A 14,365-nucleotide genomic window follows, 5' to 3' on the forward strand; every position below is an offset into this window, starting at 1 on the left:
GGTGCACCCATCCCAGTGGCCCTGCGACTGTCAGCTCTTTAGGAAGCACCAGGGGCCCTGACCCCCTGTGGCTCCCCCACGTCCCTCCCTCCATCTCGTAGTCCACCAGAGCAGAGGCTGCTGCAGGAGACACCTCAGCTGCCTTCCCAGCAGACAGACAAGCCTTTGTGCCCAGGGAGCTGGTTGCCACGGAAACCCCCAATTTCCTTTCCAGTGGGGACTGGCTGCAGGGGCTTCTCCCTTCTCAGGAGTATCACAGAGCAGGTCTCATCAAGCCACCCATTGTTTCCTAAGGACCTGCCTCGAGCCTCTTATCGTGGGCTCGGATCCCCTTTCAGGAGCCAGTGCCCCAGCAGGAAGCTTGGGGATGCAGTGATCTCCTGCCCTCCCCGAGAGAGCCCTGCCGGGCAAGTCAGCAGCTGGACCAAGGGCCGAGCACCTGCCCACCCCTGCCTCCCCTCCCCCGCCCCCCCCTCGATCCCCGCTCGTCAGGCCACTCCCCACACACCATCCTTCATGACCCACCTCTCTGGTCTGCCACACCCATACCCTCTCCTTCCCAGCTTCTGGAAGATGTCCTTCCCCTTCTGTGTGGGGCCCCTGCTCCTCCGAGGCCTTCACTAGGATGGGTGCTGGGATGATGGTGGGCAGGGGAGCAGGGCTTCTGGGTTCAAGGCGTGACATTAAATCAGGACTGGAGCTCCCCTTTCTCTGCCCTAGGTTCTAATGGGTCCTGTTCTCTTCACTCTGCTTACCCAATCAATCATGCTGGTTCCTCCCTTTCTCGGGGTTGGCGGGTGGGGGGAACAAATGACAGGGAGAGGGTGTATACTGACACCAACAGGGATAGAAGGGAAAACGGGCTTCCTGAATATTCCAGCCTTGACCTCCCTTCTGCTGCCAGCTCCCCTTCCACGAAGAGGAGGAGCTTGCCTGACCTCTGCAAGAGGCAGGGACCCTGGGTGTGGGTGCCCCCTGGACAGGGTGGGAGTGATGAGCATCCCCAGGAGCGGGAGGGGTGTTTGCTGCTCTGGAGAAGGGTTAATTTGGGGGAGCAGTGGACTTCGCACCCCCTTCCACCCTCCTCCAAGCCTGTGGAATCCTTTAATCAAGTTGGGTGCTGAAATTTCAGCTCTGAAATGCCGCCTTTGTGCTGGCATCCAGGCGGCCGCCCCAGAGTGCGGGGGTCACTTTCTTGGCCCCGTTTCTCTAAATGGTCTCTTTGTTCCTGCTGGACCGCTCAGTATCAGATGTGATTAAAGGGAGATGGGGCTTGGGTGGAGGAGGAGAGAAGCGGTTGGGAGAGGGAGGGGGTTAACCCTTAGGGGATAGGGTGTAGAGGAGTTGGAGAGAGGGGTGTTTTTCCTCCCATTTCCCCCTTCCCATTCTGCTGCTCTTTCACGGAGTCAGCCCCTTCCAGCTCAGCTGGCCAGGCCAGGGCATGGTCCCCTCAGCCCTCTCCCGATACACCTGCCCCTTCTCTGTTTACATGTGGAGCCGCTACTGAGGCCTGAGCTCATCCAGAAGCTCAGGTCTGAGGCATGAGCACAAGCTAGGTCTCCCGACTTCTGTCGGGTTATTTGTTCTTTTGGGCCATTTCCCCTTCTCCCGTATCCCCAGTGACTTTCCAGTGAGCCTCACGAGGTCCTGGAGGTGGTGATTTCATCTTCTTGATGTAGCCCCTCCCACCTGCCCTGCCAGCTCCACGTCCACAATCCCACTGAGCACAGGAGAAGACTGGAAATACTGAACAGACCAGAAATGGACTAATGTCCTGCTTGTCAGTAGAGGGAAAGGGTGGGTTGTAAGAATTATGAGCACATAAGGTTGGTACTGATTGATCCCTAACAAAATTCTAGAATAGGCTATTGCATATTTGAAAACACTTGGATAATAAAAGGATCCTGGAGCTAGCATAGGGTTTCTAAGAATATCACCAAGTGAACCAAATTTTCTGTTTTCAATGGTTACTGGTCTGGTAGGTTGGAAGAATGCCACAGGTACAGTGAACCTTGATTTTAACGAGGCATCAGGCAGTCTTTCTGTGCAGCTGTGATGGAGAAGCGTGTACTTCAAGGTGATAAAATTAGATTCAGAATTGATTGGACAGTCTTTTCCCTAAGAGTATAGTTAACAATGGATGGAGAGGTTTTTAGTGGTGTACACAGGGCATGTCCCTCTTCATTCCAACCTTTTTTCATTAGTGACCTGAATGAGGATATTCAAGTTTCAGACATAAAGCTCAGGAAAACTATAAGTTGGATTCAGAATTCTGAAGGATTTAATATAGGTGGGGAAATGGTCAGATGCAACAAGATGAAATCTGTTAAAGATCAATATAAAATCCTGCATTTATCTACAACACACAACATCAACAAAACACTAGAAAACCACTTGTGTACAGGTGGTCTGACTTGGCCGCAGGTTTTATCTACAAGAGCAGGGGTTTGTATTTACCACTCCGCTTCATGGGAGCCAGCGGTTTTGGCGAAGTGGCCTGAAGAGCTTGCGTGACATAGCTTCCAGATGGCAGTCTGGCCACTCGGGAGGACTGGGCTAGTTCTTGGTGCCCCCTACCCCGCCCAAGGTCCTGACTAGGAGGTGAGGGGCTGGAGCCCACAGACAGAAGAAATAGATGCAAGATCTGGGGATGCTGGCCTGGAGCCGTGAAAGCATCATCGCTTTAGATTACAAGCGGAAGTAGGGCAGGTGGAAGAGATGGTTAAGGGCGCAAGCTTTGGAGTCAGCTGGCTTCAAAATCTGCACCAGCACTTCTCAGCACCCACCTCGCAGTGTCAGGTCCCCATCTGGGAAATGGGGATAACGACTGGACCCACTCCCTCATAGGCCTGAAGGATATAAAGCACTTGGCCAGGGAGCACCCAGTACATGGTAGCTATTACTGTTACTATGAGCTGAGTGTAAGGAAGGACTTCCAACCATTGGAGGTGTCTATCAATGGAGCACGGGGAAGAGGGGAAGAGATTTCCCTGTCCCTGTGGTGGAGGAGCTCCTGGCGCCAGAGTGCAGGTTGGAATTCCGTTGAGGAAAGAGCTTTTGGCGAGGAAACCCTGAAGGATTAGATGGCATGTCTGCCATCCTGGTTTACACGTAGACACAGGCACCTGCTACGAGGACTCGGCTAGATCCTGGTGTTGGACAAGTTGTGTGTGTGTGTGTGTGTGTGTGTGTGTGTGTGTGTGTGTGTTGGGGGAGGTGGCAAGTGGAGGGCACAGTGAGAGAAGGCCCATCCACCCATCCTAAAGGACCAGGCCTGCTGACTGCAGACAGCAAGACATGAGGCCTGATCTCCCTTTCAAATACTTGTTCCTTGAATTCTGTGCAAGGCCCCTCTCCGCTGGGCGAGAAAGGGCTGCTTGCAAGGCGCTCTCGCTGAGTTCCAGCTGGGTCAGCAAGTGGCCCACCTGCAGTGTGGGCACAGCTGGGCTGGGGGCAGAGCTCGCATCTGAGGCCTCAGTTCTGAGCACACACTGACCCCACTGTGATGCCAGTTGTCCTAACCTGCTGCACTGGGAGAGAGGAGACCTTTGGATTGTCTGTTCTTTGCATTCTACCCCTAGCTTCTTTCAGAAAGTGTTTGAAAAAGCACAGGTACAGGGATAAGAGACCAAGAGACAGGCCAGGTCAGGCCCACCAAGCAGGTAACCGGAACCTTTAATTTTATTATGTAGAATGCTTAATGCAGAGTTAATAGGGGCTAGAGTACCTAGCAGAGGGGAAGGGGGAGAGGGAGCTACTGAGATAAATAAGAGGGGGGCAGTAATGAGTTACATGTGGATTGGGGGGCTGCAGAACAGGAAGATAGGGGCAGAACAGAGCTACATACTTTATTCAAATACCATTGGGAGGCAAAGGGCAAAAGGCCAGGGCAGAATGTACATGTCAGGAGTTTAGTGTCTTCAGCCTGCTGCCAGCAACCTGGGTGCTGGGCCCTGGGTCTCCCCCTGTAGCCGAGGGTTTGGGCCTGAGCAGCCTATAACTCTGGGAAGCCCAAGGAGTTGGGGCTGACAGAGCAGGGGCCACAGAGCCTGGTGAGGGGAGAGGGAGTTGGCGGGGAGCCGGGAGGAAGGCTCTGTGAATTGTCTCCGAATCCTGGGGTCCCTGCCTCCTCATCTCCTGGGATGTGCCTCAAGATCTGGGAGCTTGTAGTGGAGTAGGACCTGGGTCCTCTTTCTCCATTAGACAAAGAATGAGGTTACTGGCATGAAATTGGATCTGGGGGCCTCTGTGCCAATCCCTTCCTGTGTTCAGGAGGGGAGGGGGCACTGAAGGGTTGAGGAGACCTCCCTCTGAGCTCCCCCCCACCCCCTCTCCCTCGAGGCTATTCAGAACTGTCCTCGGCCCCTGCGGGGCAGACGGAGCCTGCTGCAGGCGCTGACGCAGGCCTCTGGCTGGCCTTGCTCTTAGGCACGTGGCGCAGGTGGCACGGGTTATGTCAGTCCCCTTATTGCCCACGAAAGAGGAAACATGGGCACAGGAGTGGCAAGGCCTCCAATTCCCATCTGACCCTGGATGCTTCCCCTCCTCCCAGAGGAGGGTGAGCGGGGCCTGCTCAGATCCTGGGATCGAGGGTCATTCCTGGGGGGAAGGTGCAGCCCCTCGTTTTTCAGTCTGGGGCAACAAGCAACCTCCTTCTCCTCTGCCCAGCCGAGTAGCCCAGGGCTGTGCCTGGGCTGGAGTCTGGATAGGACGGGGTGGGGTCATCAAAGGCAGTGGGCCAGACAGAAGGCCTTCCCTCAGCTGTCAGCCTCTGCAGCTGCCTCCACAGCCGCCACCGGGCCTGAGATGGGCGAGGAACAGGGCGCGAGGGCTGGGGGAAGGGGCAGGGCGAGGGTGGTGGTGACAGGGCCTTCTTTAAGGCCGGGACAGCGTCGTATATACTGGCTGCTCCCAGTGTGTGGGGCTGTGGGACTGGGGCCCTGAGGGGCTGGGGTCAGAGATGGCCGTGTAGAGGGGCCGCTGTGAGGGCCCCATGTAGGAGAAGGCCGAGTAGAGGCCAGAGGTCTGGCCTGAATGGCCATAATAGGGTCCTGAGGGCTGATGGTCAGAGTAGTCAAACTGGGGGCGGGAGATGGAGGGGAAGGCGGAGCCATAGTGGGGCAGACTGAGGGAGGTGTAGGCGATCTGCGAGGTGGACGGCTGGTCAGTGTAGTGCGGGGGCCCCTGGGGCCCCGCGGTCTCCGTCTTCACCTGGGCTTTGGCATCCACACCAGGTGGCGAGACCGTGGGCAGAGCCACACCTGGAGGCTTGGAGATCCAGGCAGAGTGTCCACTGGCCACAGCCAGGGCGCTGCCCAGCCCGTAGCCAGCTGCCGAGTAGCTGCCCACATGGCCCGGGTGCCCGTTGGGCGGCAGGTACTGGTCCAACTCAGCCACATCAAAGGTCTCCATGTTGGACATTACCTCGTGGCTGATCTCACCGATGTCCACGTTGCCGAAGTCGATGTGAGGCTTCCCGCCCTCCCCCATGGAGCGCCCATCCCGCTTGGGGTCTGCCTTGCCCGACTGCAGCTCTGTCTTTGGGGTGGTCGGAGGGGTGGGCGGGCCATGGCTCTGGCCTGCAGGGGAGGGAGACAGAGAGAAAGGAAGCAGGAACCGAGGTCAGAGGCTGCTGGATTCTGATGGTTCACTTTCAGACAAGATGCCTCCAGAGGCTGAGGACTGATCACTGCGTGACCCTGCAAGTTTTACACGTTTGGGCAGCCCGAGGTGGCATGTAATTATGTAATGATCTTGGGTTGATCTCCAGTTATTTATGAAGTGCCCCAATCTTAGGAATGAGTCCTGTCTCCTACCAAAATAGGACTCCCGCGTCACCCACCTCCTGGAGAAGCCTGCTTCATTCTGCAAAGCCCTTCCTCACACCAGCTGAAGTCGGCTTCCCTGCCTGCTCCCATTGTTCCTTAACTGTTGAGCCCGATGGGGTCTGGCCTGTGGGTCTCGGCTCGCCTGTTCTCTCTTAAGCACACTCAGCCTCTGCTGGCCGCTCCCTCTGCTGACCTCTCCCGCCCTCATCGCTTTTGCTGGCTTGCCTGGGCCTCCTCCAGCCCTGGGCCCTGAACAGCGATGTGTCACCTCCAACCCACTCCTTCCTCCCAAGGCCACCTCAAGTGCCCCTTATTCAAGGAAACCTTCCCTGTGACCCAGTGCCCCCGACCATGCTCTCAGCTCCCATCACACACCGCGCTGTCCCATTGTTCCTCCAGCTTTCTCCCTGCCTGTTCAGGAGAGCAATGAGATAAGTGACCTGCTCTACCCCGTTCCTTTGTCTGTCCATTTGCTCATTCACACATTCATTCAGCAAACACTTAGGGGGCACTGCTAAGTGCCAGGCACTGTGCCAGGCGTAGGGGATACAAATGTAAATCAAATGGGTCCTTGTCTGCACAGCTCCTAGTCTTGGGGGAGATCCAGGGACCCACACATGGCTAGAGGGCAGCATCCGAAGTGCTGTGATGAGGGGATGTGTGAAGGGCTCAGGGGACCAGCGCAGGAAGCTGCTCACCCTGCCCTGGGGACGTGGGGAAGGTCTCACTGAGGAGGAGTAGCTGAGCTGTTGAAGGGGAAGAGAAAGCCCAGGCCTACAGTAATATAGTGAACTGGTTGTTCTGTACAAGGTCCAAGGTCTTCTGGTGTGTCTGTGTCCCTGAATCTCCAAAGGAGTGTGAGGGCGGAATGGCTGGATTGAGGACCCCATCGGAGAGAGAACATGTTCATGGTCTCGGAAACCAGACGCTCCTCGAGGGCAGGCCTGTACCTCCATCAGACCAGAGGCAATGCTGAGTCCTGTGCTGGCCAGAGTGTCTAGACTTTGAGTTTGAATCCTGGCTCTGCCACTTACTGTGTGACCCTGGGCAGACCCCCTATCTTCTCATCACTTTCCTTATTAGTAAAACAAAGGTGATAGATACCAAGCAGCTCAGACATGGCCTCCTTCTGGAAGCTTTCCTTGACCAGAGTCTGGTGGGTAGCTGGGTATCTCTGGAGACCGACTGGGTGGACAGGTCGATGCCTCCTCCCTAGAGGTCATGCCCCCTCATGGGCTTTGTGTGCACTTGTTTCATCCTGTACTTAATTCAGTTGTTTCCATCCCTCTAGAGTGGGCTCCTGAGGCCGGGGACCGTGGCTTCTCGTTTGTATGCCTGGTGTCTGCTTCCAGGTCTGGCACAAAGGAGTACTCGGAGCGTGTCTTCTGAAGGCAGAGCTCTGCTCACTGAGACTTGCCAACGTGCCTGACCCCAAGCACGGTGTTCTGTATGCTACGAACACAAGTGAGGCCGCTGTGGTGGAGCAGAGGCCCGGGAGCCAGACCACCTGGGCTTAGACCTCAGCTGTACGGCAAGTTACTCTCAGTTTTCTGTAGAGTTTTCTCTCTGTAAAATGAGAGTGATTTGCCAGAGCTGAGGTCTGACCCCAGGCAGTGTGACCGCCTCGTCACAGCTTAGAGTGATTGCATGTGTGCCTGGCACACAGTAGGTACTCAGTTAATGTTAGCTGCTGTCATCATTCATGAGAAGGAAACAGGATAGATACCCTGTGTCTGGCTCATCCATGGCACGTGCTCAATGTCACATGCCGTGTCTCCCCCATCAGACTGGGAGGTGGGAAGGAGGCAGTGATCTCCCCTTCATCTGCTCTCCCATTTCTCAAAATCGTCCTGTCCCACTTTTCTTTGGTGTAACTCCCCCACTGGCCTCCATGGCCTCCTTAACTGGTCTCTTCACCCCAAAGCAGTGCCCCTTCTATCAGTCCTGGTCAGAGCCCTCTTGCCCGGCCGCCTCGCCTGACACCTGAGTCCCCACTGAGCTCCCTCTGGGCCCCTGCACCCTAGCTGGGCAACCACCCAGTCGGGCCAGCCCTTCCCAGAGCCTCGGGTCTCAAGCCAGCCAGCCTTTGCCTCTCCCCACCGCCCAGCCTCCCCCAACCCAAGCTCCCAGCTCCGTGCTCACCCGAGGGGTGCTCAGGGTTTCCATCTGACATCGGGGAGCCCTCGCCCGGGTGCCGGTGGTCCAGGTGGGCGCTCTTGTAGTGGGCCTGGATGGCAGCAGCACTGCCCTGCTCGGCCTCCCCGCCTGGGCACTCTGACTCTCCCTGGGCCGCCTTCCCGTTCTTCCGCCTCCGCGGCTGGTACTTGTAATCTGGGTGATCCTTCTTGTGCTGCATCCGGAGCCGCTCGGCCTCCTCAATGAAGGGGCGCTTGTCACTCTCATTCAGCAGCCTGGGGTGGGGTGGTTGGGGGAGGCAGCAGAGGGGGAGACATCATAAGTGTCTGCCCTAGAAGAAATGAGGCCCCGGGACGGGGAGCCCAGCGGGCAGGGGGCTGTGCCGTTTGATTTATGGACTGGAGGATGTGAGCCCAAGGCACCACAGCCTCAGGGGGCAGTGATCGCTGCCCCAAATCTCTCGGGGGCTGGAGTGTGAGAGAGGAATCAGCCTGCTGCTCCTGGCAGCCCCTGAGCATGGAGTTAGAATAGAGCTTACAAGAGGCATAGAGCTTCCTTCAGTTCAAGGAAGAGAAAATGTTTCTCGTCATCAAAGCTGTCTGCAAGTGGAGCTGGCTGCCTCGTTAGGGGGTGAGCTCCCTGGGACTGGAGGTGTGCAAACAGAAGCAGCATGGTGAGGGGGAAGAGTCCAGTGTCTGCTACTTACTAGCTGAGTGACCGTGGGCAAGTCACTTCTCTGAGCCTTAGTTTCTTCACCTATAAAACGGGGATGATAATACCTACTTCACCAGGTGTGGGATTGGCCAAGATAATGGCTGTGAAGCGCTGTGCACGAGACCTGGGGATGGGGGACTGGCACCTTGAGTAACAGGTGCAATTCTAATGCTGCTTGTGGGGTGGGTGGACAGGAGGACCTGGCGTGGAACCCCTCAACTCTAGAATCTGGATTTTTGTGAATCCCAGTGTGGTGGGACCTAGGGGGCAGGATGTGAGTGTCCCTTACTATGTAGGAGCCACTGCCTCCTGGGGGAGATCAGATCTCCTTGTCCAGGGGGGTGACAGAGGGTAAAGGAAGCTAGACTCTCTTCTGAGACCCTGGACAGGGGCAGACAGACCTCCTCCCCAGTCCAAGCCCAGCCAATGGAAGGCAGCCCCTGAAGACAGTACCCCTGCCCACTTCAAGCAGGGGTACTCCAGCCTCAGGCCAGGGCTGGGGCAGGGGGAGTTCAGGGCTTGGCTGCTCAGGGTGAGGAGGGCAGGATGGGGTACCTCAAAGAGGGGCTCAGGGGAAAGAACACACACTCAGACTCCGAGACATAAGGCACTCTGTGGGAGCAGCTCTGTCCTTTGGCCCAAAGGGCCTCTCTCTCCAGCTGCCCGCCCCCCCCCCCCACAGTGGGCGCCCTCTTCACCCAGTCAGCAGAAGGCTGAGCCCTCCCTGCCCAGGATGGGAGGGGGTGGTCATACCAGGCACCTCCTAGCGGGCAGCGGCATTCCTCTGCAGCTTAGCCTCCCCTGGCTGCCCTCCCCCTAGGCCACCCGGCCCAGCCCTAGTGCAACTTTCACTTTCCAAGGGTCCCTCTAGCTGAGTGATGGGATGGAGACCCCAGACCAAGGCCTCAGGAGTGAGGGAGTGGGATGCGGCCTTTTTCACCCCAGCTGGCCCACCCCCCAACCCCAGCCAGCCTAGGGGAGTCGGTGGGGCAGGCCCAATGGTGTGTGTGTGGTGAGGGGAGAAGCTGCATGTGAGGGCGCTCAGCCAGCTGTGGCCCCAGCACAGAGGCTCCCAGGATGTCTGGGGACACTGCACTCCCTCTTCCACCCCAAACCTTCCCTGTGCCCTCTGTCCAGCTGGCAACCGGATGTGAATCAGCAAGAAAATGGCAGGGGGCACGGAGCCAGGCACAGGCCAGAAGAGAGGGAAGATTCCAACACTGCATCCCATTGGCACCTCCCATGCTAGTTCCCAGCAGTACCCTAACCTCGATAGAAATCTAGCCCGGGGGCGGGGTGGGGGGATGGCCAGCTTTAGGCCAATGCTAACCTCACCCCCAAACCACCCAGCCGCACCCAGACCTTCAATCTTGGCTCTTTTCAGGCTCTCTCCTGACCCCAGACCCGCCCTGCCCCACCACGTAAACCCAATCCCAAACTTCATCTTGCCTCCAGCGCCAGCCCTGTCACCACAGCTCTAACTACAAACCTCATGCTATCTGCACTTCGCTTCATCTCTGGGTCTCCGAGGTCTGGAATAGGGATGGGGAGGGGCTAGGCTGGTTCCCCACCCAAACTGGAACCCCATGTGGGGGGCTTCCACGGTGGGGCACTGGCTGCCACTTCACCTGCTCCTGTCAGGGAAGGGACCTGGGAGTTGGGAGAGGCTCCAGCCTGCTGTCATTATTCTCTCCAGGCAGGCCAACCTGTATACCCCCAGCACCACGTGAACAACATCTAACAGTCCTTTCCCAGGCGGGCACCGAAGGTTAGCGTGACCGTCGGCGCTCCCCCAGCCATTTAGGAGCCAGGACCCGGACGCTGGTGTGTCTGACCCCAACCCCCTTCCAGCACCCCACACAGTCTGTATGCATGTCTTTCTCTTCTCAGGTATAGGGCCCCTGATTTCCAGTTCTGCCCAGATAACCATACCCCTTCCTGACAGCCTGGGAGTCATGAGCCTGGGCCGGGGGTGGGGGGGATTTCAGGAGGAGCCCCTGGAGAGACTGGCCAGCCCAGTGCATATACAGATGTCTCCTGGGGCCCCCACCCAGGCTCTAGGTAGCCCGCCCCCTGTTGGCGTAGCCTTTGATCCTTGCCATTGTCTGGGGTTGGGTCCTGAGTAAGCAGTGCCTACTTTCCTGATTGCCCCACCCCAGGTTGGCCCCTGGGGGGCACCCTGGGCCCCTGTGCGCACAACTTGAGTGGCGGCCAGGAACAAGTCCTTCTGAGGTAGCCCATGCCTGGGCTAAGGGAACAGGGACAGACAGGGACGTTGGAGGGTCCAATTTTAAATCCTTGGCAATGGCATGGGGGAGAAGCAGGGTGTCCATCCTTGCTTTGATGCCCTCACTGTGGTCTGCTCGTGGTCCCAGGGCCTGTTTTGTCTGCCTGTCTCCCTCCTGGTTGTCCGTCTCTCACTTGCTCTTCTCTGTCCCATGGCACCAAGGGTACTGGCCTGGCTGAGCCCTGCCACAGTGCGATGGACCTTGGGCAGAGGAGCTAGCTTTGACCTCTGCTCCTGGGCAGGGTTAGACCCTCTGAGTCCATGCAGCAGGTTGGCCACTGAGCCCAGCGCCTGCTGGGGTGAGCAGAGCGCTGAGAGTGGGACGGGAAGGAGCACCAGGCCTTTAGCAGACACATGGCCAAGGACGGGGCCAGGGGGCTGGATGGGAATTCCTCTAGGTCTCTTGGGGGCCCTCCCGCGCCTTCCACCACCTTAAGCCTTTGGCCTTCTAGGCCAATCTGCACTGTGCTGGGGCTGGCAGGGGGAGGGCAGCGGCAGGAGGGTGGCAGGCCCCTCTGACAAAGCCCAAACTTTCTGCAGCTCAGAGGCTCCTCGCTCCTGCTCTCCTCTGCCCTCACCCTCCCTAGCTCCTGACCGTGTCTTAAAGTGCAGGCGTGACCCACTTCTGTCACCAAGGATGGTGTGTGGGAAGACCACTGGACGAAGAGCCAGGAGACCTCGGTTCTGGCCCTGGCTCTGCCCCAAGCTGTTACGTGGCCTTGGTGGTCCCTGTGCCTCTCTGGGCCTATCTCTTGGGCAGTCCAGTGGGGAATCAGGTAACCTCTGCAGACGCACATCTTCTGGAGCCCTTGCTCTCGATCTGAGCTGCCCAGGACTTCTTGGGGGGCGGGGTTGCCCTGGTCAACAACATATTCCCAAGGGGCCAGCCTAAGCCCCAGACCTGAGGTGAGGCCGCCTGCCTCCTCGAGGGCTGTTTTTCCCAGAGGTTTGGGCTGCTTCCAGAGAACCTGGAACTCTGAGGGACCCTGGGTAGGCAAGGCACCAACGTTTCCTCCTGGCCAGGGCTCTCCGGTCTAGGGCTGGAGGAGTAGGAGGTTACTGCTGGGTGGGGCCCTGGAAAAGAAGATGGCGCCTGGACTGGGAGAGGGAGGGAGGGGAAGAGTCGGGCCTGGCAGCTCTGGGGCCGGGTGGGAGGGGCAGGCTTCTTTCCATGTGTCCCCTTCCCTGGGGGAAGAAGAAGCCCCCGGCCTGAAGGAAGGGTGGTCAGAAGGGCACAGAGAAGGCAGCTGGGGTAGGACAAGATCCTGCAGTGGCCGAGTTGTCCTCAGCAGTTCTCCATCCCTCACCCTTTCAAAGACCCGGATCTGAATTCCTTGTCTGCACCCCCCCACCCCACCCCATCTCACTCCCCCAGCCCTCCACCTGGCTGCCTCAGTTTCCCTGCCTCTCCAGCCTGGCCTTCAGTTCCTTCCCAAGCGTTTCCCCCGAATCCCCCTGACCGGCGGCAGTGGCACCCTTGAGTGGCTTGCCTGTGGAAGGGGTTAGTGGAGCCCCGTGGTGTGGAGTCCTCCACCAGCCTTCCCTCCCTTCCGCCTTCACTCTCGCCCCAAGAAACCCAGGCCCGAGCGCCTGCCACCGACAGAATTCCAACCGCGAGGGGGCGCCTTCCAGCCCGCTGCCCCGGCTGGGGAGCCGGGCCTAGGCCGCTGGAGATCCGAGCGAGCGCAACCACAAAGGGGTACTGGGGGAAGGGCGGGTCCGATGCACCCAGCTGGCCTTCCAGTCCCACCATCAAGGCGGTGGCTGCCCCAGGAGAAAGGCTCAGGCAGTGCCCGTCTAGCCCGAATCCACCCGCAGGTAGGGGGCCCGCGGGAGCTCCCCGGAGGCGGGTCGGGGGCGCTCACCTCCAGAGCTTGCCCAGCGTCTTGCTGAGCTCGGCGTTGTGCAGGTGCGGGTACTGGTCCGCCAGCTTCCTGCGCGCTGCCTGCGCCCACACCATGAAGGCGTTCATGGGCCGCTTGACGTGCGGTTTGCTCTTGCTGGCGCCGTTGACGCGCACGGGCATGGGCACCAGCGTCCAGTCGTAGCCGCTGAGCACCTGGCTGACGGCCTCGCGGATGCACACGGGGAACTTGTCATCGTCCGCCTCGCCGTCCTGCTGCTCCTTCTTGACCTTGCCCAGCTCGCCGGGCCCCGGGCTGGCTCGCAGGCCCGATCCGCCGCCTCCACCGCCGCCGTCGGGCCCCAGAGAGGGCGCGCTCCCCGGGGACAGGCAGCGCGGCTCCTCGGAGCCCACGGGGCTCAGCTCCACCTCGGACAGGTCCTGCTCCTCCGCCATGTCGCCCCCGGCCGCCGCCGCCTCGGCCGCCTCCCCGGGGCCCGCCGCCGGGGTCCTCGCAAAGAGTCCAACGCCCACCTGGACGGGAAGGCGGGTGCGATGGGAGGAGTGCGCGCAGCCCCGACGGCGTCGCGGCGCGGGACGCGATGCAGGCACGGCCCCGAGGTGGCGTCTGCCCGGCTCCCCCTAAACCCACCACAGACCCTGGGCCCCGCGCACATGCTAGACCCTGGCTCGGCCTCCTAGCTCCCGCCTCCGTGTCTTCCCGCCACCTGGTCCCAACCGTCTCTTGGTGTGGGTGGGTTTGGGTTTTTTTTTTTTAAAACCTCCTCTTGGGTGGAGGTTTGTTGATGGAAAGGAAGAAAAACGGACTCTTTATTCTGCTCTAATCCTGGCTCCTGGAATTTCCCACCTTTTCTCTCACCTTTCCTTCTTCCCTTCCGCCTGCCCCGACGGTGCCTGGAGGAGCTGGGTGGGGGGCAGATGCGGGTGTCAGCCTCTCGCCACCCCACGCCCCACCGCAGGGTCCCAGGCCTGGGCCCCGGAAGGGAGGAGCGGGCTGCGCACTTACTCACCTCGGACCTCTCCTCCAGTCTGGGGCTCGTCCTTAGGAAGTGGAAAACCGTGTCCCAAGGTGTGCGGTCCAGCTCGGGGCTGGGTGGGGGACGCTGGTGGGCTGGGAGGGAGGGGCTGGGGGCCCTGAGCTTCAGGCCACGGCCTTGTCAGGACGGAGCCTGAATCCTCACCACCAACCACCCTGGCCGGACAGCCTGAGACTGACTGAGCGCTGAGCTGCTGCCGAGGGCTGGGGAAGGAAGGAGGGGGAGAGGGGGAGGGGGAGGGGAGGGAGGGAAGGGCAGAAGGTGGAGCCTCCAGCGCTTTCCTTCATCCCCAACACTCAGGGCTCCTCCGCCAGCCCCCCCACACGCCCGCTCCCTGCGCTGCTGCCCCAGGCCCATCCTGGGAGGTGTAGGAGTGGGGTGGTCAGGCCAGGAAAGCCAATGGATGCAGGTGGGCAGGGTCACAACCTGTAGCTTGAAGGAAAATTGGGCTCAACTGGGACCCCCCACCTCTGCCTCAGGTGGAGGGATGGGCAGTTGG

General features: G+C 59.4%; 1 protein-coding gene across 1 annotated transcript; it reads right to left on the reverse strand.

The window, feature by feature from the left end:
- Positions 1 to 3,672: 3,672 nt before the first annotated feature.
- Positions 3,673 to 13,934, reverse strand: SOX10 (SRY-box transcription factor 10). Its single transcript, XM_060023951.2, has 4 exons — positions 13,840 to 13,934; positions 12,831 to 13,342; positions 7,971 to 8,239; positions 3,673 to 5,579 (listed from the first exon to the last, which is right to left on the reverse strand). Exons 2-4 carry the CDS (start codon positions 13,262 to 13,264, stop codon positions 4,876 to 4,878), a joined length of 1,407 nt encoding a protein of 468 aa, XP_059879934.1. The 5' UTR covers positions 13,265 to 13,342; positions 13,840 to 13,934; the 3' UTR covers positions 3,673 to 4,875.
- Between the last annotated feature and the right edge of the window lie 431 nt (positions 13,935 to 14,365).

Source organism: Delphinus delphis, chromosome 11 (genome assembly GCF_949987515.2).
Source record: "Delphinus delphis chromosome 11, mDelDel1.2, whole genome shotgun sequence".
NCBI classification, from domain to species: domain Eukaryota; kingdom Metazoa; phylum Chordata; class Mammalia; order Artiodactyla; family Delphinidae; genus Delphinus; species Delphinus delphis.

Excerpts from the sequence above, each read along its gene's own strand:
- SOX10 (XM_060023951.2), bottom strand. The coding sequence starts at position 13,264 with ATGGCGGAGGAGCAGGACCTGTCCGAGGTGGAGCTGAGCCCCGTGGGC. Across the intron at positions 8,240-12,830 it reads ACGCTGGGCAAGCTCTGGAG|GCTGCTGAATGAGAGTGACA; the intron begins GTGAGCGCCCCC and ends ACCCCACCCCAG. Across the intron at positions 5,580-7,970 it reads AAACCCTGAGCACCCCTCGG|GCCAGAGCCATGGCCCGCCC; the intron begins GTGAGCACGGAG and ends CCTCCCCTGCAG.